Consider the following 23,532-nt stretch of genomic DNA (forward strand, 5'->3'; position numbering starts at 1 on the left):
GTTCCACCTAACAAGGCTTTGAACTGCATTTGTGCAGAGACGCTCCATAGCGTGCCAAGAGTGTCAGCGGGGCTGGAAACACTGATTTCACCTACAGGACAGTATCTCAAGTACGCTCTCAGCAAGAACTCGCAGCGGATCCTGCCCAGACCGGAGCCAGTTTGTGGCCCTGACTTGAAATGTCAACAGCAGTGTGAAAGCTAGCAGCCCCCCGAGGATTACAAGACTGTTTTCAACACGATCAGGCAAGAATAGTGCTGGATAAGTAATCATTACCCATTAATTTGATTCATTTCTGCCAATGAAGCAGCTCTATGCATTAATTCTGGAAGGATTTCTGCACTATCAATGAAATTTTTTCTCTTATTTGTCAATTTTGCTACTGCCATTGCCTGGTTTCAGTACCGACAGATACTTTACGCCTTTTGCCATTAAGCTTTTGCTCACCTTTATGAAATGTCATTAGGATTATTCCCACTGATGGGGAAACAGGGAGGGTAACCTTCTGCCCACAGACTGGACTGATAATACAGTTGAGACTGAAAATCTGATGGCCTGACTCTGCCTCCTCTTTAACCAGCAGGATAATGATAAAGAACATAAATCCCCAGCTTTTTTTGAAATGTTTTTCACAAAGGAGTTGCAGAGAAGGGTGCAACTAGCCCCTGTAACTTAGCACTAATCTGCAATTAAATATACTAGTTTTTAAAGTCAAAACCAAAAATCTAATGTGAAACTACTGGATACAATGGGTCCATTTCTCCTTGAATTTTCTCCTGTGAATTATCTTCTATTTTTAGATCTTTTATTTTTAGGCTGCTGCATACTATTGCTGGGCAGCTCGACCAACTATTAATTGGAAATGTTTTACTTCTCATGCAGTTTTATTTCATTGCTTTCTGCACCACTTAAACCAAACTGTCCTCCAAGGAGATGACAGGCCATGGAGAGCACATTTAAAGGACAGTTACAAGCTGTGCTCTTTGGGCGCAGTGTGGCACTATTATAAACCTTTTGCTGTTCTCTCCTCCTACACCTGCATATGTTTGTGTCTGTGCACACTTTTTTTTTTAAGCCATGTCAAACTTTATGGAGTATTAGGGCCATATGGCAGCAGTTCAGCAAGCTCTCAGTATGCACCTGAGATTAAAAGACTCCCTGAGCACAGTCGGTGGAGTCCCGTGACAATATCCGTGTGCCATATACAGTGCTCGGTCATGACAAGTAGATCCAAATGATCTGACGTGGGGAGGGGTGGGAGCTGGAAAACCCAGCAGGGCACTTCACAGCTGCAGGTCCTTGCATTTTTGGCAGCTGTGTTACCAACTTCGAGGTACTATGCCACCTAGCCAAGTTCGAAGCTAAACTTAAGGAAGTGGTACATGATCATAACCGCTGTTTTTAATACTATTGTCACTACCTTTCTCAGTAACCTAGACAACAGCAAAAACCTAATTTCTTTCCAGTTTCAGAGCACTACTATACTAGTTTAAACTACTGTTTGAGCTGAAGTCAGTGGCAAAGCACGAGTCAGGAATAAAATCGGCCCCCATTCAACTGGCATTTCATTTAAAGGGACTTAACATTTGCTGGGATATTTAACTCCACAAAGCTCACATGCCTTTGCAAGCTACCACTTTAAAATGCTAGCTAAAAATATTTGCGTTATCTCAAGTCAGATGAATAAATCCTCCCTACTGCTGGGTACACAGTGTGGCAGTGTACAATACAACTGCAAATTTATTTGTTAGAAACTGTACATCTGTTATGATTTACGCTTGCCAAAATATAATTCTTTATGGCAACAATTGTTTCATGGTGCTTAAACTTTTTCACCTCTGTGCCAGGAATCTCATATGGGATAATTCCATGACCTTGGAATCCAGCAGATACATTCCACATCTGTCTGGTCTGGGAAAGCCCAAGTTTGTTGTGTGAAAACCATAGTGGGAAAATAAGACCTGGAAATATCTGAAAATACAGAAACTGCAGTGCTGCTTCTTTTTTTCTTTTTTTTAATTACCAGTATGAAGTGAAGTAAATCAATATCACAAAAGCAATTACTTTGCTTTTGTAAGCAGACATTCACTTCTGATCCTATCTACAAATTAAGGAATATGGTATAAACATTAAAATAATTCTATCTCTGGAAAAAATCACAGCCTTTAAATATTAAAACTAAATCTTGTTGAAGGCTGCTTGAGATTTAAATGGAAAAGCACCCAACCTACTGCAAGTAAACATCTTATTGGTTGCCTGTGAAGATTTAGGATGGCAGAAAAACTGTAGCTGTCCTGGAATCTCTGGGTAATACTTTTCTCATTAGACTTAACAAAAGATGAACCATAAACAGCTTTGTGAGCAGTGAACTTAAAAAGCCCTGGTTTCCTGTGACTCTTCCCTGTGCACATTTTCTGTTATTCTAATAATTTGGCTGAGCTCCTGCTGCAGCCTCACTCTTCATGCGGCACTATGCATTTTCATGCATACAGACTGCACTTCAAATAACCTGCACCCCAATACAATCTGTGCAACACTGGAGATAAGATGGTGGACAGAAAGCCATGAAAAAAAGGTTATACTAAGAAAAACAAAGAAAAGGTGAATGTGCTTGTTTGAGAAGGGGGAGACTAAATATTCTTGTCCATACTAACCAGGATGATATTCCTTGTTTAAAGCAGGAATTGCTGTTCTGATCATCACTGAGGCTGGAAGTCTCCCTTTCAAAAGGGTTTAATGGTTGCTCCTCAGTCTGCAAATCCTGAAGGTGCCAATTCACTTACAGGCTATGTCCTTCTGCAGGACCAATATAATTAAAAGATGGTATCCCAAAGGGATGTCGTAGAGGAAGGCAGCATTGCAGGCTAACCAGAAATGAACGATTAATTTATGAAATTCATACAAAACTGTGCTAACAATTTAAAATCCATGTGTGAGTCCTGGGTGTCTTAGAGAAGCTTTTACGATAGGAGTCACAAGATCCCACTTGGAACCAGTATCTGGGATGCTGGTGCACCAAAGCTTTGTAAATTGGTAACTGATTTGTCTAAGGCATGCCATGAATGACCGTGGTTTATAATAAATTAGTATGTTGCCCCAAAATTGTGTGGCAAAGTTTAGCTTTGTACTACTGGACATACTGTGCTCCAAAGGAGACTGCATTCTGGTGATATATGAAATGGTTTCTGCATATAGAGCAGCCAAACAAATTGGCTGCATTTCTAGTGTTTTCAATTATAAGGTCACAAACATCAAAAAACATATGAAAGAAGCTAATGACTTTTCAACGTATTGTGACAACAAACCAGCCAAAACTACTTGCAACTAGTTTGTAGAATAATGTGTTCCTGGCAGCTCACATCAACTCTCCTGCAGAAAAGTTTAACATCAAAGATGTAAACTCCTGTAAAATCAGGTTTAACATACAAAGCTTAAACTATGTGTGAGCAGGCAGAAATACTACTGCAGCACAAGAAATAGTTGATACTGGATGTTCGTACTTTAATGTAGAAAAATACAGGCAATTTCCAAAGTGAGAAACTCTGTTAGATTTATAGTGGAAGGGTGAGGTGAGCAGATACTTTACGATTATGCAGTATGCAGTGTTAATACTTTTCTACCCATTCAAGTCTTAACAGCTGTTCCATCAAGAGGGGGAAAATAAAGGCCCTTGGTAATTCTTAAGCAAGCTGCCAATTTTCCACATGGGATTCAATGGCTAAGAAAATCAGGTTTTCCTAGCCTCATGCTGCTGCAAGGAATAACACCACACTCAGTATCACTAGTAGAAATAAAAATTCCCTATTTCTGAAAAAAAAGTTGTATTTCGTAAATTTTTCTTATATGCTAAATATCTTGTTAACAGAAAAATTTCCCTATCTAATATCTAGTCTCTTTTACTCTGACACTATTGTTTTGAAGGGGCACTGCTCGTCATATATTTAAAGATCCTTAAGTGTCTGTGTGATACACAGGTGCAGTTATTTGCACCGACAATTTTGTGAGCATCAGAAGAGAAAATACGTTCATAAATCAAATGCGTATTTCCAACACTCAAGAGGAAAGAAGGATGGAATTTTAAGTTTCAGATATTTATTATGAACCAAATTCTGGCTGCCTTAGATAGAGGCACCTGTCCAAAAATCCACAGATAAGGAGCAAGCAAAGAAAAACCTGTTGGGCTCTAAACCATCTGGAATGGGCGCTGTACAAGCCCTTTATGACCTGAGCAGGGCAGGGTCTCTTTCCTCCTAAATCACGTCACAACACAGCAGCCTGATGGAGGCAGGGATGTATTCTGTTTACATAAAACTGGATCCCAAGGCAACACAATCATACCAGCTTCCTTACATCCATCTGACACACCTTCTCCCACAGTGAGGGATTCAGATTACCTCCTAGCTCCTGTGCCACCACTGCCTCCTTGCTGGCCACGTAACATCTGGCCTGGCATGTGCACTTGAACTGTCACCACACAGCCATATGTTGGTCATTCCCAGGCTATATATTTGTGTATGAACACTCACAGCTGGCACTGAAAAGCTCCTGCTTCAATACATAAACAATCATATCCTAATGCTGTCTTGTTATTCTTAGTCTGAGACTCTCTAATACCTTTTTAAAACTTGTTATATCACAGCACCTAGGTATTTGTATGAGATACCAAGGATCCAAATATTTATGTCAGAGAGGGAGGAAAAACCCCGTCAGCATCTGTTTGCAGAAGTGAGATGGTGGAACTGAAGTGTCAGATAATCTCCCAAAAAGATGTCAGCATTTTCAGCTGCCTGACAGATCTGTCTGCCTGTGTGAGAGTAAACAAGAAAATGGCTCAGCCATTTGGACTGAGCTTAAGGCAAAACGAAGAACAAATTATCCATTTTCAGATCAGGTCTCCTGCTCCAGTTTACAGATGTTCATTTGTGATTTCCCCTGTAAGTCCCTTTGGGAACAATGATCAATGCAGTGTGTGGCTGGCCAGCCTGGTTGAAGTATTGGCAATTTGGAACAAGAAAAATCTCATGTAGAAAACAAACCTTCAAACAGTAAAGACACTAGACACACCTCAAAATTCCTCTGCATCTTCAACTTACTGGAAATTAGGGATCGTCCCACTTAAGACATTTCCATGGAACTGGTGTCTGAATTCACTTGAGTAATTCTCCTGGTGTGAGTGGAGTTAGTTCAGATTTACGCTGAAGTAAAGAGATTAAACTGAACCTAAATGTCTTTTAATACAAAGTCTTGATCTTTACCAGGAAATGACAGAACTTATCAGGATGCCAATCTTACCTCTGTAATAATGAAGAAGTCATCACCGGGCTCTCCCTGCACAACAATTTTTTCTCCATCTTCAAACTGGACAGGTTCCAGTGCATCAGCCACTGTCAGCCGCTCCCATTTGTCCAGGGACTCTAAAATATTGAAGATCATAAAGCTTTGTTATAAGAAGACTCTAACTTTGGCCGAGATTTGTATCTAAACTGACAGCTCTGCTATGCCTGGTTCTGTTATAAAAGAAACATTTCTTTCATCCAGGCACTTTGCACGAACCTCCAGTTGGGAAACATGAATGTATTTATTCATTGTGTCTTAGAGTTAATAATCACCCAGATAATAATCTTAAAAGTTGGACAGGAAAAGTTGGCTGTGGTTCCCTACGCCTGCGATCTGATCTGCAGTGCTGCTGATGCTGCAGTGGATTGGAGCAGCCCAGGAGCTGTTTTGGAGATACCAGTGATATGGGAGCGCCGAGATTCTCTTACCACATCCCACACCAGATGTCAGAACAAGTCCTACTCTCTTTTCGTCAGAGTTGCTCTCAGCTGGTTACTGATGGCCTGCTAGATAAGCGATGCAAAAGTGCCGATCTAAAAAAATGACTCTTCCCCCATGGGTGAGAGCACGCACCACTGAAGCCAACGGCAAGACCCCGGTAGCATGGGTGGCAGTGAGACCAGAGGCTCAGCATGGATGTGTGAAGTGGCACCTCTGTTTCATTTGCCAGCGGGATGGTTTACAAAATGTTTTTCTTTTCATTCCCCCACTTGGAGAGAAAAGTTGTAAAACTTCAAAGTAAACTTCAATAAGAAAAAATTACCGGTCTGTTTTATGAGTGATGGAGCTAATACAGCCTGCTTCCTGTGGCTTGGTGTCCTTATCACCCACCTGCAGCTGCCACAAATCCCCTGGGATACCTACACGGCAAAAGACAGCCCGCACAGCGGCTCCTCCAGGGCTGCTCACTGTCCCACTGCCTGCCTCCTCCCGTGTCTGCCAAGGGATCAATTTGACCTGTCCTGCTCTCCCAGAGAGGAGGGCTGCCAACCTGTCTCTCTCTCCTCTACTCATTTGCATGAGAATTCAAGACAATGAATTGTACTTGAACTTCCGTACCTTTATCAGATTTGACTGAAAGAAGTGACAGTTTAAAAGCTATTAAAAGAAACAGATAATACAATGATATAACCTTCACTGCCTCAAAAAGCTGGGCTAAAATTCACGCACTAGAGCTCTGCTGATTCTTACTTATTATGAATTATTGAACTAATATAAGCCAAGACACGGCTTCTGACACCAGGATTAGATCTGGGCTGTTCTCTCAGACTCTGGTTTCGCCATTTTGTTCAAAATATTGCTCAGAAGTATTGTGTGAGGGTGAAAGAGTTGTTCTTTGAAAGTTAAAACGCCTTTTGGCTGAGCTTAGAAGTGCACACTGAGTCTGGTAACAAAACCAGATCAAAGTGATCAATGCACCAAAGGTAAGTTTTGAGCTGCCTGACACACATATGTCTTCATGGCTTTATGCCACTTTGTGTTGCTGTTTGGGAAATGATTACTTCTAGTATTTTCCGCACCTATAATCACTAATGCACTTTCCTGGTGTATTTGTGACCTTTGCTGCAGAAGCATTAATATCAAAGACCAAGCCCATATTGTCAATGCAACATTCAAAAAGTGCTCTGTTTGACTAAAAATAAGCATAAAACTCTTTCATACAGACTAGAGTAGGCTTTTTCATTTTTTTTTTAAAAGAACTCAGTAATTAACAATGAAAAGAAAGAGTCTCTTGAAACTTCTTCTTCAGTTGGCTTTATGAGAAATTCAAAGCTAATTCTAGCTCTAGTCACAAAGTGTCTCTCTTTTGTCTAAGGGAATTGTACCACTACAAATACATTGGTTAATGACTCTTGCAAACAGAGCATTATAAAGAATATTGTACACGATAAAACTCCTAAAGTTTTCGTTGCAGAATTAAAGTCAAACAACGCATAAAGTAGACCATCTGCAATCTTTTGCAATTTCTAAATTGTACATATCAATTCATAGCTTTACATTTAATTAAACTCCAGAAGAAAGAGTTAAAACAATTAGTTTTCTAATACTTTGTTTGATACACTATAAGCAGCTACTGATAATCTAAAAATCCTTAGATTTAAGAAAAAAAAGACCCTTACAATTATATGGCTAGTTACAGACACTAGACAGGCCTTGAAAAAATATACATATGCAGCAGGTAGAGGTTTTTCTACCAAGAAATCACTGATTGCTGACCACATTAAGGCATGAAGTGAAGTTGACTCCTCAGTGCTGTGTTGAGATTTCTAAAATACCTTTCTGTTTCCCAGGTGTCACCTACTCTTTAGACATGCGAAATAGATCCTTACACGTTTCACCTAAGGTCTCCATCTTCCTGAAATGATGTGTTATTTTGTCCACTGCTTTTCCGTACTTAAAAAAGGTTCAAATCTTGAAGTCCTTCCTCTTTTTTTACTGAGATTCAAAAGCCATACTACAAACTAGGATATAATTACATCGCAAACCGCATGTTTAAGGAAGCACATCTTTGAATAACCTTTCTACTCTTAAATTGTTTTGAGATGTCTCATTGTTGTAATTGCTCCTCATTAGTGCAGGTGCAGAGATCCTTTTTTCTTTAAATACTCATTGTAATTTGGTATAATTTGTGCTCTTAATTTAGGAAGATTTAAATTAGGCATAAAAGAAGGCATTTAAATGATGAAAACTTCATTAATAAGTGAGCAACATACTTGGCCTTACTTTAAGCATACAAATGTAACTGAAAATTTCATGGATAGCACCTCTCAGAAGTTCAAGTATATTTTCACTAAGACACTTTCATATTTCAGGTACCTAAGCTCAAATGGTAGATGAAAACCATAAACAAGAAACAGAAATTGTTTAAGTAGAACTATAAATACTTTAATTATATAGCAAATTAATCCTGAATTGTTTTTTTCAAAATAGCCCCAGTAGAAACATGGTGTTTCTCCTACAGAATCAACATTTCATTGTACTGTCTAACACTGTCCTCCTTATTAGAAGCTTTTGTTCTCCTAATGGTGATTGATTGGTCAGGCATTATGGGTTTGTTGTTTTTCCTACTGAAGGCCATCAAGAACATGTCCAAATTTCGTGGCTATCACATTAATCAAAGGGAAACAAAATCCAAGGACAAGAAGCTAAACAGATGTTTTAAGAATGTGAGACAGGGGCTGTAAAATACACAGAAGAAAAAAAAAAATCAGTCCGTTCTGATTTGCAAGGTTAGTTCATTCAGTGCACATATATACAGTATTCCTGCAGGAAAAAGCTTCTCACCTGTCACCTGGAAGGCTGTAACTAGACTTTATGACAAACTCATATCTCTGCACTGCTTTCACCTCTATCCATATGATCTTTGCTTCAACAGCAGCTACTGAAAGGTTACCAGTGCCTGCCTGCTCCCATATTTAAGGAAAGATTTGTCCTTCAAACACATGTTCAGTGCATATTAAAAAACGAGAAAAACAAGTCCTAAAAAGGGCCCTTTACGCTTTCATTCCTTCGGAAATGACGCAACCGTGAGACCTTCTGTTTGACCACCATTGCTTTCATCGTGCCATCAAAGACCAAAATTCATTCTGCCAACACATATAACAGAGGAACTAACAGGCAAGTCCAAAGGGCAACTGACCCAAAATGGAGACCTTGCTCAGGAATTCTTCATACATCTTCCGCTTTCTCAGCGTGCTGCCCTGTTATTAAAGGAGAGAGAAAAAGGAGGTAGAACATTACACAAAGTATTTTTGTGATTTCTTCCTACAGCTGCTCTTTTTTTTCCCCTCCCATTCCAAATCTTAAGCATAGCCAGTATAAACAGCCTAAGGCAAATGTTTCCCCATAAAATGTCTGGGCAAGTTGTATTGCTGATAAGCAAAGACAGAAGGAATCAAATTCAATCCTGGTGTAATTTCACTGACTTCACTGGTGTTACTGGACACCGCAGATGAATTGTATCCATTATTTACAGGCACTCATTTTAAAGCCAGAGCTTCATCAATTAACTGTCTAGCTAATTCAATATATATATATAGTTACCAATGAGGCCCTGCTAGAAGAGAATTTACAATTACAAAGTAGGATAAAACTTAAAATGTCTCCCTCATGGGTCCCATCCCTTTAGGTTAAAACCTCTTTAATGCCAAGAGCATTTATCTGTAAGCCCGGTTTATGTTCTGTATAGTGTTGTATGTATTGTTACTGCTGAGCAACCTATTCATATTATTATTTTAACAAAATTTAAGCATTTTGGAGCAGACAATCCATCAATGTATGTGTAGCCACCAGCACAGTCATTCCCATCCTACTAAGATTTTATTGTGTGATAAATTACTGAGAAACCTTCTGCTTACATAGTGTTTGATCATCATAGACAGAAACTGTAAGTAGCCATTCCAGCATGCATTTTTGAAGGAGATTCAGGTATGAATAAATACAATGCAGTTTTACCAATACACAAATAATCAATTCATCTTTAACTCCTTCTGCAGTGACACAAGTGACTTGAAAAGAAAACCTTCCCAGGTACCAAAGAGGAACTCCAGGGTCTTCCTCGGTACTATGCAGTTTATTCCACACTGTTATATGACAGCCTGCATCACTTCTGCCTGGGTGGATTCCCTGTGGATGTTGAAGGCTGCCTGGTGCCTGCTAGTCAAATCTACAAGGCAGGAGTACAGCACAAAGACAGTACATTTATCTTATGAAGAAAGGGGAAATAAAGATGTCATTTACTCATAGGCTGGACAGAGAAGACAGAAGCAAATGTCAGTTGTCTATTCTTCCTTCTCCAAGTAAGCACTGGTAAGTGCTGGAAGCAGAGGCAGAAACTGGGGATAGAGAAAGGAAAAGGAGAAGAAGCATTTTACCCTCCACTGTGAAAGAATTCAGAAGTGCTTTAGGTATGAAAAAGGGAAAGGCTGGTGTACTCAAGTGCAATGATATATATAACTAAGAATTAAACATCGTCCCTCTTCCTACATGCGCTGTGCAGGTGGGGCTTGATTCAACGACCACCAAAGCAACGTGAATCCTTCCACCAACATCAACAGGCTCTGGCTCCAGCTTCTGACTCCAGCATCAGCAGAAGCTGGGGGTGCTCTCCTCTGGGGGCAGCTCCCATTTGTGCCCCTCTCCTGGGGCCACCCCTGCTCTGAAACAGCCACAGCACTGTTCAGGAGCTGCCACTCTTCCCAGGTATCTCTGGATCAGCAGCAGCACCAGCTACCGAGGTCTCCCCCTCCGCACCCTGTTCATAATTTCCGAGTCTGGTGATGACAGTTCGCCTCTCAGCGATAGCATCGGTAACCCTTGTCTGACCTCTCTGTCTGACAAACCTGGTTCTCAACCTCGGGGGCCCCTGAGAGCATTTGAAGTGCCAGAAAGAAAAAAAAAAAAAAGAACTTCAAACGGAGAAGGCTCTGCAAACCGCGCCAGATCCTGACAGCTCACTGCGAGACAAAGAATGGAAAACTGGACACTGCGCAGTTGTTGCTTTCCTCCCTGCAATCGAGTGGAAACGAGACCAGCAAAATTGACAGCTGTGGAAAACCAGATTGGTGGTTTAGTTTGATGGGCTGGGGCACCCAGGGACAGATGTGGAAAATGCTTTTTAAATGACTTGCGGACACAGATGAATTTTAAGAAGCAGTAATCAGTAGCCATAAGTGACGCCTGACCACAACTTCGAGTATTTAGAGATGCAGACAAGACCCAGGAAGGTAAGAATTGCAGGCATCCCGCCTGGCCTGGAGAGCAAAAGCCCATCACTTCCTACAGCAAAACGGGTGTGTTATGTCTTGGCTAAACTAAGCCAGGGCAGCGGTACAGAATCCACCATGAAGACAAGTGCAAAAGCAAAACTGAAGTGGAAAGAATTAATTAAATGTGCTGTTAGAATTTTTTGTGTTGTGATAGTATCTAGAACCTCAGTGGGACTCCACTTAATGCATAGCTACACTGTCTTAAACATCCCATGTCTCAGAATGATACCACAAAGGTGAGGGAGAACAACAGCCTAGGGAAGAACTCGTGGTTGAGGCTTAAGAGTCCTATTTCCCAGCGCAGGCACTGAAATGCAAGGTGACCCAACCGATGGCTCATGACTCAACCTGCAGGATGGCTCCATCCAACCCTTCATCTCTCCTAGAGGACACAAACAACAGCCTCCAGGGTGGCACAAGCCACCTGACAGCAGAGCTTCACCTAAGGGTGCCCAGGCAGGCACAGAAGCTTTCTCTGCATTTTCATAGCACACGAGGCTGGATCCCAATTGGCACAACCAGATCCCAATTTCTCTTCCAGAAAGGAGAAGCTTGGCTCACCCTCACACACATTGTTTTTACCTGAGTGTGTTTTCCTGCTCAAGCTTGCTCAAGCAGAGTGAGGGGAAGAGATTTTGAGAGAACAATACTCTAATATAAGCTAAAAACAACCCAGCGGTAGAAATCTTACAACCATCCAAAGCATGTGCTTATTTCAATTGGCATTAATCTTCTTTTTCTCCCCAGGAAACACAGAGAACATGCCTACTTCCCACCTTCTTTGATCAGCCTAATACTCCCTTCTCATCCTCTCCCATAGGCATAAGGTCCCCTCTGACTCCTGATGTCCTTTCTATATTTGTTTTATTTGGTTTAGTCGCTTTATCCAAATTTGTTGAGGCCATGGGTATGAACACCATCATAACCTCTTCTCCTACCCTTCAAGTAATTTCTGCAGAAGTGTCAACTGGCACGCTCCCTGGGACATGTGCTAAGTCTGTTTTTATGCAATATTTTCATGGATCTTCTAGAAGCACCAACAAATCAGACAGTAACGATATCTGCAGACTAGGAGATACTATGAAAGCTTGCCAGAACAGGAAAATAACAAGAAAGGACCTGGTGACATTAGAAATGGTAGTAGAAAATAGTAGAATGAGCTTCCGTTTGGAAAATACAGCTAAGAAATACAAAGAAAAAAAATAAAATCCAAAGCACAGATGTTTGACAAATTGAAGAAGACTGGAAAGTTGTAAAGCTGAAAGAGATTTACAGACAGTAGGTGAGACCTGGTTTGCAACATCAGACTGCAACAAGAATACAGCCAAAGCTATTTTGGTCTGTATACTCAAAGACATCATCCAGGAATGAAGTTTAGAGACTCCATCTCCATGGCTCGGATGTGACGGCACCTGGCATGCTACACTCTGTCTCAATACCTCTTCTCCAGAAAAGTGCTCCCAAACCAAACAGAGCCTGAAGACATGCTAAAACACTTGGGGAGAGCCGATAAGGAAAGAGCAAAACAAATTCAGCCTGGGTATGTTAGCTCAACACTGTGATCAGAGGTATGTCATGCTCATAGCTAGCATGCATCGTTGCAAGGGTTTTAAGTAGACAGTGATAATCATCTACAGATATATGACAGAAAGAGAGGGCAATTTAGTACAGCATAACTTGACATAACTCAAAGTAATAGAGGAGAATTAAGAAAATCTAATTTAAGATCAATATCAAAAAAGTTTTCCCAACGTAGGAATTATTCTCTTGCATAAAAGTTTCCCAAGGGAAGCAGTAGAAATCTTAGCGCTTGAGCCAGATAAAAACAATAGTAAATGTACATGAATAATTCTGTACTGGCAGGGTTCTTGATGGCATGTTTTAAAAAGTCTTTATTAATTCTGCTTTTTCTAACCTATTAATATCTTATTTCAATAGTCACTGCTTCTCCCTCTCCCCCTTTCCTTTGTTCACTTTCTCCCCGGTTCTGAGCTGTCATGCACAAGCTCATCTTCTTAAAGACAGTGGTTCCCACTAACTACGAAGACTCGTTAATATTCTAAGCTGCAGTGCTCCTCCCTGAAACAGTCCCAAGGAGAAACGAGATCACTTGCATTTGCCAAATCCACCCAGAAAAGAGCTCAAAGCCAGTTTTAGGACTCCTTAAAAATGTAGCAAGCCCTAGACTTAGCAATACACAGTCTAGGAAAAATGAATGCCCCAGAGATTATAACAGGTCTTGTTGAATAGGACTGTTGCATCTCTTTTCCAACTGCCCCTTCTTCACTGTCCCTGTTTTGTTCCAGTTTTTCCTCCCACTCCTCCAGTTTGGTCTCTGTCTTTCTTCCCCTCTGCTCGCCTCTTTTTGCTTTGTCTCTCCTGCACTCTTCATGTCTTCTTTTTTGCATCATTTTTTTTCAGGTGGAGTTGATTGGCTCCTTCCTAGAAATCCCCACCTTCAGTAAAAAGCCAAACAAATGGCTACCGAAAGGCAAAGCATAGCTCACATTTCAAATAAAAAGAGTTATCCTGGCAGGAGGTGCTGGAATGGCTGCCTGGACTGCTCCAGCCCCATTTAATCCCTGCATAAACCTGATATTGAATGATGCTTTGGGTGTACATTCTTACAGGAGCATGAAAGAAAGAGTCACCATGCCTACTGGCCATGAAAACAAAATAGGCTGCAAGATCCCGGTGCTATATTGCACAGATGTCGGACAGATTGCAGGCTTCGGATTTGCTGTATGTTTTGGCCACCACGCAACCTACATTTTATGGCTACATGAAGTCCTTGTGACTTTATTTTATCTGAGTAGAAAAAGGCACTTGTTAAACAACTTGTTCTCAGGTTCAGAGCTGTGAAAAGATGGTAAAACAAAGCCAAAATAGCATAAATAAAATGAGGCATAGCATTAGGAACTGACTAACCTTGATTTGTCATGACTTACATCTCAATATTATAACTCACTTTCTGCTAGCAAAGTTTGCCAAATAGGTAAAAAGTATTGTATCCCATGCAAGTCCACTCTCAGAGCCAGGTATCTTGGACCATGGGAACCAGAGGACAGTTAAATTATCCTGAATCAAGCCTTCTTAAAGAAGAAATTACAAGAAATTAATACTTCAAATTTCCTCAGTCTGGGAACTGAATTGTCTGGGGGATCAATCTGATGTTGGGATACAGACATTTGCTTCTCTGGTATTTGTGGTATTTGCTATATTTAGAATACAAATATTGTACTACCCTGGGATGTTCCCCACTCTGTGATGCTCTTGAATCCCAACTGCAAAGAAGAGAGCAGTTGGGGCTCTGCAACTGAATTACATGAGAATCCTATGGCAAAAAAATTCCTTTGCATCTCTCCCAGAAGAATGTAAGTAAATAAATATAGAATATATACATAAATGTGTGTGTGCTTGTGTGTGCACACACAGAGAACATATACATAAAAGAATTTGCAACAGAGTGAAAAGTATGCAACTCAGCACAGATAATTTTATGAAAAAAAAGGAACACACAGATGGACAGATAATTTGTGAGTGTACTGAGGGGGGAACATGTTGAAGTGGTTTTTTGTAATCCATCTAGTAGAATGAATTTCACGGTATAATACTTTGTCAAGGACACAGTGAAAGCCAAGCAATTTCACTGCAAATCCTGATAAAAAGAACTATCCCAACATTTACAATCATCACAGCTGCTAAAACAAACTTGAATGTGACCTTCAAGCCATCAGGGTACCTAAGCTGAGACAATGAAATATAAAGAAATATATCTGTTTTAACAAACTTCCTTTGGGAAAGGCTAAATAATAAATGGATGACAAGTGTAACTAAAAGTGTAAAAGCCAGCAGGAACTTTTTGCATCAGGCTTTGTCCATCCAAAAAAAAAGAAAAACCCGAACTCCCAAACCTCCTGAGATGCATTTTATTCATACCATAAACCAGTCAGGATCAATGAGAAGTAAGTGGGGAAAATGGCACTAAGCAGACATAAAAGCTAGAAATTACTAAATGCAAAGCAAAGAACCAAAACAAAGCCTGCAAGGAAAAATGAGGTAGAGAGTCAAGTGTCTCATGACAGGGCAAAATCTTTTTGGCAAGTGTGGATCTGAAAGCATGATTTGCAAATAAATATTTACAACTTGAATAAAATTTCAACACTAGACTGAGAAAACAGGGGGCTGGTCATGGCCAGGAAGGAATGCAGACGAAATAAAAAACTATCTCAGGTTATGGAGAGGCTTTATCTGACTACAGAAAAAAAACCATATTTTGGGGAGAAAAAGGTCATGCATCCCTTGGACAAAAGTATTTGCAAACAGAAAGTAAAAAAGAAAAACCTGCTCAATCTCAAGTTTTAAAACCATCTTAAATGATATATTTCAAAAGATATCCTAAACATTACTACCTCTTATTTAAAGGCAGAAGCATTTCCACATCCAAAATATCCAGCAACTTTCTAGAAACATAAGGTTAGAGGCTAAATGGCAGGAAACCGTGTTTCTGGGACTTGAGAGGCAGCTGCTACTACATCTTGAAAGTGAGTACAGCAAAACCAGCCACGTAATGGTGGAGTTAGCTTCAAGTATGAAATGCAGCCACTGAAACATGATGTAATTAATTCTTAGGCTTGAGGAAATGTGCAGAGAGCCACTGTAACCTGCCCTCACACGAATGCACAGACAGGTGTCTCATTTCACCTACAGCAAAGAAATTATGCACGCTGAACCTACAAATAAATGAAAAGATGACAGAATTCACATAGTCTGGATGCGTAAATTGCATTCACCGTGGACAGCACTTAAAATTGGACATTTTCTATACCTGCAGCAATTAATTCACCATGCTACCTGAAATATTTCCTAAGTAAGTATTGGGAATACTACAATTACACTGTCTGGGTATCTAATGTAATGCAACAGACCACCAATTTTTAATGGCTCTAACTGTAAAAAAAAAACAGAACAAAAGAGAGAGGGAGAGAAAACACCTCCGTGTTAAGTTAAAGGTCTCATCAACTGCAGAAGCTGAGCTTGCTAGGTAAGATACAGCCGTCACTGGTTCAGAGAATATGTAAATTAATTTGAAAAGCACTTAGCACTACACTAGAATCAAATAGATGTATATCCGTGATATTCAAGTTGCATGTATGGCTAAAGATAGCACTAAAAACACAGTCTTTTCCACTTGGGACTTTAAACCCTTCTAGTAAAATCCTGTCTCTGCATCAAATATTCATCTTCTGAAGGCTGCTATCAGATGGTAATGGACATGTGACCAAACCTGAAAGCTCACAGGGTTGGATGATGTTAGGTACCACTATTTTCATCAACGCTAAAACTGAAATTACCTCTAGGCTATGAGGCCTGTGAATCTGTCCCTTCAATTCTTTTGTAGCAAGGTTACAGGCAGCTGTAAAAAGCTATGCTTAAAAAGCCAAGGAATATGTGGCTTGTCCTGACATCTATTTCCCTCCTACACTCCTTCTCTTTTACACCTTGCATTCCTCCTTGCAGCGTGCAGGTTCATCACACCAGTTATCCCAGACACTGCTCCATTGCATCCATGTAGGACATGGGACAAATAAGTTGAGTGTGCCTCTTAAATCTGTTAGGAAATTCTCCTGCCCTATGTTTTAGAAACACCTTGCAGAAAGGTCTCAGTTACTACTGCCTGCTTCCCCGCACTGGAAAGCATTCAAAAACTATTTAGCTTGCTTATCGACAGTACGCTTCTCATCATTATTCCTCTATTTTGTGTTGGAGCAATCAGGCTGAATATTTAGGGATAGAGTAAATTTCCAGCAGATGTACTCTCCTAGATGTCAGTGTGATGCTCGTTTATGTGATACAGAACTCAGCCCATGAAACAAAGTGAAAAACAGCACTGCTTCATACAGACACCCAACAGTCATCACACAGTACAAATAAAGATCACTCTTACACTCTGTTGCTTAAGAACTAATCATTTAAGTGTAAAATCTACTCAATTCTTTCACTAATTTTTCTATTATCCATGACATCCACTGGAAATATAGATGATTTCAAAATGCACACTCCTTTATTATTCTGAGAGCATAGTGTAGTTCCTTCAGATCAGAATAAAACAATGCAGCATTCAGAGACAAGTTCTATTAAGAAAAAACCTTTAGATAGAGTTATGTCTGTTAGTTATCAAAAAGAAAGGAATATTTTATGGAGAAGGAAGATATGCACACAGACATCAAAAACAAACTCATTAAAAAAAGTTATGACATTGCTAAAGTTAATTATCTGTCGAAGTTTCTATTATAAACTCACCACTCAAGAACCAACAGCAAATCCATAAGCTATCACACACCCCAGGTGCCCAGAAGGTCTGTTGAGCTGTGCTGCAGGGATGAGGGATTTTGAAAGGAGCAGAACAATGAATCATTAGCAGGGACTCTGCAGCTACCATCCTATGATATGTGTGGCTGTGTGCTGGCTAGCGAAGATGGAAGGCACAGTCCAGCTGAGACTTTTTTTTTAGTGGAGCTGGATTTACCTTGTATTGCCTGCCTTGAGGAGTACAATACAAGTTCAGACAAAGACTTCATAGGCAAGGGGTAGTGCTGAAAGATGTTTTGAGTTTCACAATAAGGAGAGGATTTGCATAGCTTCGGTGGGTAATGGAGGCCTTCTGAAGTTTTCATTCATGCATAATAGTTATGCATCATGTTATTCAATTGCATTTCTTACTCAGCACCTTTCTGCTGAATCTTGTCCCCTTTTCCTTCAGTTCACTTAATTTAGTTACTCAGTGTTATTCTCATGTCCTCTTTCTTTTATGTAGAAACACAGGCTATGCAGCCTTCTATCATCAGTGTACTCTGAACACAGAAGTGCTGGCGCTACAAAAGAAAGTAAAAAATATCAACTCCATAAACAAGCCGTTCTCCATAAACTTACCATTAAAATGCGTCTGTAGCTGTCTCTATCGATGCCCCAGAGCTTGAGATCTGTCTTGGCCTTGACGGTGGCGGCCCGGGGTGTTCCATAGATCAGTGCCAGCTCCCCGAAACTGCCTCCTTCTCCGATGCTGGTGACCCACTCCCCGTTGACATAAACCTACCACAGCACAAGACAAAACAAGATGCAAAACCAGTTTGGGGACTTAGTCGCAGTTTTCCTCCTACTGCCAGTTACCTAAAAAGCTATTAGTAATTTCCTTTCTAATCGTCAATGCTGGGGACACAGAAGGAAAACAAGAGCATACAGTTTCCGCAGTTGGTCCCCAAAGAGGGCAACAACCTGCTTTGTGGACAGAATTTCAAGTCGTCTTGTTTCAGTACAATGACTGTATTTACTCTCCAAGTTTTCAACTCCCATGGTTAACTGGCATCGTGTTTTCCCTGTTGTGTTCAAGGCTCACACAGTCAACAAGCAGAACTGTCACAACTTTGGCTTTTTATTAACGCTGTCAAACTTGAAAGGAAGGAGATTTGTTGATATGTGTAATGAGGTTTGCTGAAAAGCACCATGGCCATGAAATGTAAACCAGTCAAAACAGGGAAACATCTTTTCAAAAGGAACATTTTTTTCTTCCCTAAGCCTAGTGCCTCCAACAACCATTTAAATGTAACTACAGAGATCTCTTTCTCCCTTAGTGAAGACTACTAAGTGCTTTGGACCTGAGAAGCTATGTGCAGAATTACCCTTTGTCTTTAACACCAGCTCTACAGAACTTATGAAGTAGTATTTGACCCACAGTCAATTTAGATAACATATCCTCTCGAAAGATGGTACGGATCGATACCACTATCACACTATTTTTCCTGGATGATCTCTCATTTGAGAATTTCTACACTTGAGTGCTATGTTAAACCTTCACTGGAGAAAGGGGGACTCATGCAGGTGCTTTCTGCTGGGCTGCATTTTCCTCACTATTCATGGACAATACAGCTCATGAGACATAATAGTGTATTCAAAGACTGGTATGGATTGTGTATTCTGCAGCTTGCTTGTAGGCTTGCTGTTATAAACCTACACAATAAACCCTTTTCATTCTGTTAATGTGTCTGTGAGTTTAGAGGGTAGGAAAGGCTGTGTGCATTTACCCAGTGCAGAATATATCCCAATCTGTTACAGACTGATAACAGCAGAAATCAACCAGAATGAATTTAATTTGTTTGGAAGCTCTGTGAAGAAAAATAATATGAAGAAAATATGCAGGTATTCTCATCTTAAGCAGAAAACTATGGCAAAGGAAAAGACCATAACCTATTACCAATTACTGAGTAACAGACTAGCAGTTTTTAAAAAACATATGAATTAGAGCTGTGTTCAAGCTGGGCATGAGAAAAGATGGTGACCAAAGTAAATGAACTGGGGTCAAAATTCAACAAAATGTCAGTATTAATTTTACTTCTATCTTCATTTCATGATGAAAAGGCGTATTACAAACTACAGCTGGAATCAATCCCAATTTATCTTCCCAATATTCAATTAAGCTCTGATCCAGCTCCTACTGAGGCCAGTGAAATGCTGGTTCAGTAGGAGATGGATGAGGCCACGGAGCAGTTCAGCTGATCAAGAGACCTCTTGGGTATCAGCTGAAAAGGAGCAATATTAGTATCACTGCTGAACTCCGGGCAATGTTGTGGCTCTTGGTGTTCCTGGAGCATATGAGGATCAAGGGGCTGAAACAAAGGATAAAAATAATCCCAAACAGGCAGGTGGTAGCAGGCTGCCAAGAAAGAGCTCAAGCCACAGAATCTGTAGCTTCATTTCTTCGTCACGACAGAATGAATGTCACATAGGAGAATATCACACAAGAGAACGACAGCAGCATTTCCTTTCAAACTTTTACACTCAATGCAGAAAGAAAATCTCACAGAACACTGAATCTACTTTTGATTCTCCTCATGATGAAAAAAATGAAGGCAAAAAAAGAAGTTTTAAAAAGCCAGACACAAGCACTTTCTGGTGAAACAAGCAGGTAATAATACTGTGGCTTGTGGATCTTTTTTTTTGAGACAAGCAGGAGAAATGGATGAGTAAAATTAGGATTCTGAAAGGCTTGTGACATAATGAGAATGTATGAAAAATTTTAAACTCAATTAATCCATTGCAAAATTGTTCAGATGCATATTTGAATGTAGGGATATCCCCTTACTGTGGGGATTTCACCGGATGGATCCAGGTTTTGCTACAGTACAGCCATTCATGTCCTCAGCAAAAAGTCTCAGGGATGACAGGGAAAATCTAATAATTCCAATGAGTTTTGGACCACATCCTGAACATCAACTGACATTGCATCCTTTACTCTTTTTCAGCACACCAAAAATACACATGCTTCTATATGCTCTTCTGTTCAAAAGCACAGGTTTTGTTATTGCAGAAGGGTCTGAATTATAAGCAGAAATTAAACTCATTCCAACATGTATTTTTTAAGCAATATGGTGACATTTCCTGTTAAAGCAGTATGCATGATATGACTGCAGCCCAGAGAGGGGAATTACGCTGGTAAAACTCAAGGTAGAGCAAGTGAAGGATGGACATTTACCGTTGCACAGTTGTTATAAAGAGAGGCTACTAATAAACTGCTCTAAGACTTCTTTAATTTTGCCGTCTTACTTACTTGACAAGACTCCCCAAAACGTGTTTGACATCTTGCCTGTAAACAGTTCATGCACATGGCCATTCCTCCACCCCCCACCACCAGGTTTAAAGTACTCTGAGGTGAAACCAAATCACTGATCTGACAGTCTTTGGGCCCAGCATTCACTCCCCTGATAAAAATGCCATTTCCAATATCAATCTCCAAAGGAGAAACCAGCTTGAGAATAACTGTTGTTTTCTAGGAGGAAAACCATTGTACTACATTCTCTGCAAAGGCCTAAGTCAACAATCAACTTTTGTCTTCATGACAAAGTTCAAGTGCATTGGTGGCACATTACAAAGCCATTCTGCCCTTTAACAGAGAGTTCAGCTCCACTATGAATCCCTTTAAAACAGGTTTTATAAAAAGAAGGAGAAAGGAAAGTAGCTCTGTTTGCAAGGTGTGGGAAGTAAAGCTATTTTAGGCTCAGAACAGCTTATGAAAGCCAATGTTATATGGCAGCAGCTCAGATGATCTCCTTTATCCAAAAAAAATGCTGGGCTGAGGTTTTGGCTCGGGCAGCTTTAGGCATTTGTGAACTCTCACCAAAGTGGCAAGTACATAAGTGAATTATTCCTAATTGTTACTTGACCTGCTGATCACAGCTCTGTAATAGCTGGAACCTTCTTCTTTCATGCAGCTGAAGAGGAATGTAGAACTGCAGGTGCCCAAATATGACCAAGCCATCAGGACCATCTACTTTCCACAGATCAAAAGTACTTTAGATTTCTATTGTTTTCCATCATGTAGCATGAGCACTGCAATTTTTGTGGGCTTGAAAATCACACAACTTTGTTCATTTCATTATGGGAAAAATCTCCTGTGAACATCAGCAGCTCCTTTCCTCATGGGCTGCAATATACATAGGCGCTAACTGCGAGAGAAAATGCAATGAGTCACACACTGCTCAATGCAATAAGAATGCATCTTGGCCTCATTCATCTTCATGTTGTCTAAAGAAGCAGCAAGTAACCTTACCACAAGCAGTAATATAGCCATTTTACTTTGAAGGCAGGATATGAACATCTATCTCTGAGCTTCATTGGAGTGAATTTACCTTTACTTTAATCTTGTATTGCTGATTTCAAGTTAACTCTTAGCATTTTTTTTTGCTGCCACTTTGTGATCTATGTGGACAATCTCATTTGTTCCAGGCATTGCAACTTTTAGATGTTAAATCCCCTGACTCAGATCTGTTTGTAATAATTTGTGCTTTGTGTCTTTTCAAGCCTTAATATTTGTTATTCAAAAATGAAGATGAGGTTTATTTATTCTTGGAAAAATAAGCAAGCCTTAGACATGAAGGGTATTTATATGTGGGTAGTTTTCTCAAATAAAGCCAGTGCTTTATTTGTAGTATGAATTTGCTTTTCTTAAATATAAATATACGAGCTTGGAGCCTGCCTTGAGAATCCTTAAAAATTCAAGCTGAAAAACTCAAAACTTTAAAATGTTCTGTTTCAAATTTCAGAAAGCATCCTTCTGAAATTAGAAAGATCATTAATGATGGAAGAATTGAAACCAAAAGCAATCTATGGAATCTAACCATAAAATGTAACTAGTTTTAAAATCCAGCAGTATTCTCACATAAACCACCATGTAATTGTCATCTTTGTATATACAAATTAAACAGTTTCTGTATACAAATAAGGGCTTCAAGAAGATTTGACCTACAATTAAAAGATAATCTTATCTATTGTCCACAATATTCATGTATAGCTCCACATATACATTTATACAGTAAATACAGAACCTATATAAGAAAAAATACTGAGAAGTTTTCATTTTGATTTTCACCATGCTGTAGTTTGGCTGCTGTTGTTTTACAAGAAGAAAAACTGAGAATGACTGTAGAGAAAGTTGCTGTGACATTAAATAGAATAGGAAGTTGTTCAGTCTAAAAAAAATACATCTGCTTTAAAAGGGTAGTTGATGGTGCTTTTTAAAGTAAAAAATGTGAGGTTATAAGATTAAAATAATAAACAGGAAGTCATTTTTATATTTAGAAATATGGATTAGAGATTTTTGCAAGACACATACTTTAGCAGGTACTTTCAACATCTTTACTGGAAACTATAATTTAAGCTCTGCCAGCTACTTTTTGGCATACGTTCACATTTGTCGGAGCAGAAAAGCTTCCGGTAGACAATTGACCTCTAAGACTTCAAACCTCATGCCACCATCTACCTTGTATAAACTTTATCCATCTGCAGGGCCAGGTCATGAGTTAACAGTTCTCATCAACCCTGAAGTGCTAAGGAGGAAGACTGTGACTGGTAACGCTACAATGTCCTTTCCCATTCAATGCAGCTTTGGTCAAAGTATACCTGGTTTGTAGCATACACTATATGAGAGGAAAACACCAGGTTCTCCAAGACCTACCTCTTCCTGATTTCTAAACCCCCTTCTTTTACATATGAAAATTTGTGCCCTCCTCCCTTGCCCCATAGTCCATGTGGAGTGTGCTTGCCAATGGAAGGGTATTGAGTCTTCTTTGGCTGTCCATAGTAATACCAAGAAGGAAATGTGGAGATACTTTATTCTGTGCTAACAAGGCTTGTTTATACCCTAAGAAAGTGTAAGAGTTGAGGATAAAGTGTTATTATATTTAAAAATATTTTATTGTACTTCTAATTTGACTCAGATTATTTTTAGGGGAAAATATTAGAATGCTTTTACTTACTCTCTGGGGTGCCTATGCCAAAACTCTAACAGTAAATTACTTTTCAATGTTGCAGCTCTTTAAACTCAGAACACCACACACTGATTTTGTTATTCTGGCTTTGTTGGTGGTTTCTGTTT

General features: G+C 39.8%; 1 protein-coding gene across 1 annotated transcript in view; it reads right to left on the reverse strand.

Moving 5' to 3' along the window:
* The window catches only part of PRKAR1B (protein kinase, cAMP-dependent, regulatory, type I, beta), a 101,225-nt gene that overhangs the window by 13,535 nt on the left and 64,158 nt on the right, over window positions 1-23,532 (reverse strand). The window contains exons 7-9 of the mRNA XM_010570250.1: window positions 18,039-18,197; window positions 8,978-9,038; window positions 5,293-5,414 (exon numbers count right to left, since the gene is read on the reverse strand). Coding sequence (XP_010568552.1) covers window positions 5,293-5,414; window positions 8,978-9,038; window positions 18,039-18,197 — 342 coding nt within the window. The remainder of the gene's footprint in view (window positions 1-5,292; window positions 5,415-8,977; window positions 9,039-18,038; window positions 18,198-23,532) is intronic.

Source organism: Haliaeetus leucocephalus, unplaced genomic scaffold (genome assembly GCF_000737465.1).
Source record: "Haliaeetus leucocephalus isolate CR32 unplaced genomic scaffold, Haliaeetus_leucocephalus-4.0 Scaffold295, whole genome shotgun sequence".
Classification (NCBI taxonomy): Eukaryota; Metazoa; Chordata; class Aves; order Accipitriformes; family Accipitridae; genus Haliaeetus; species Haliaeetus leucocephalus.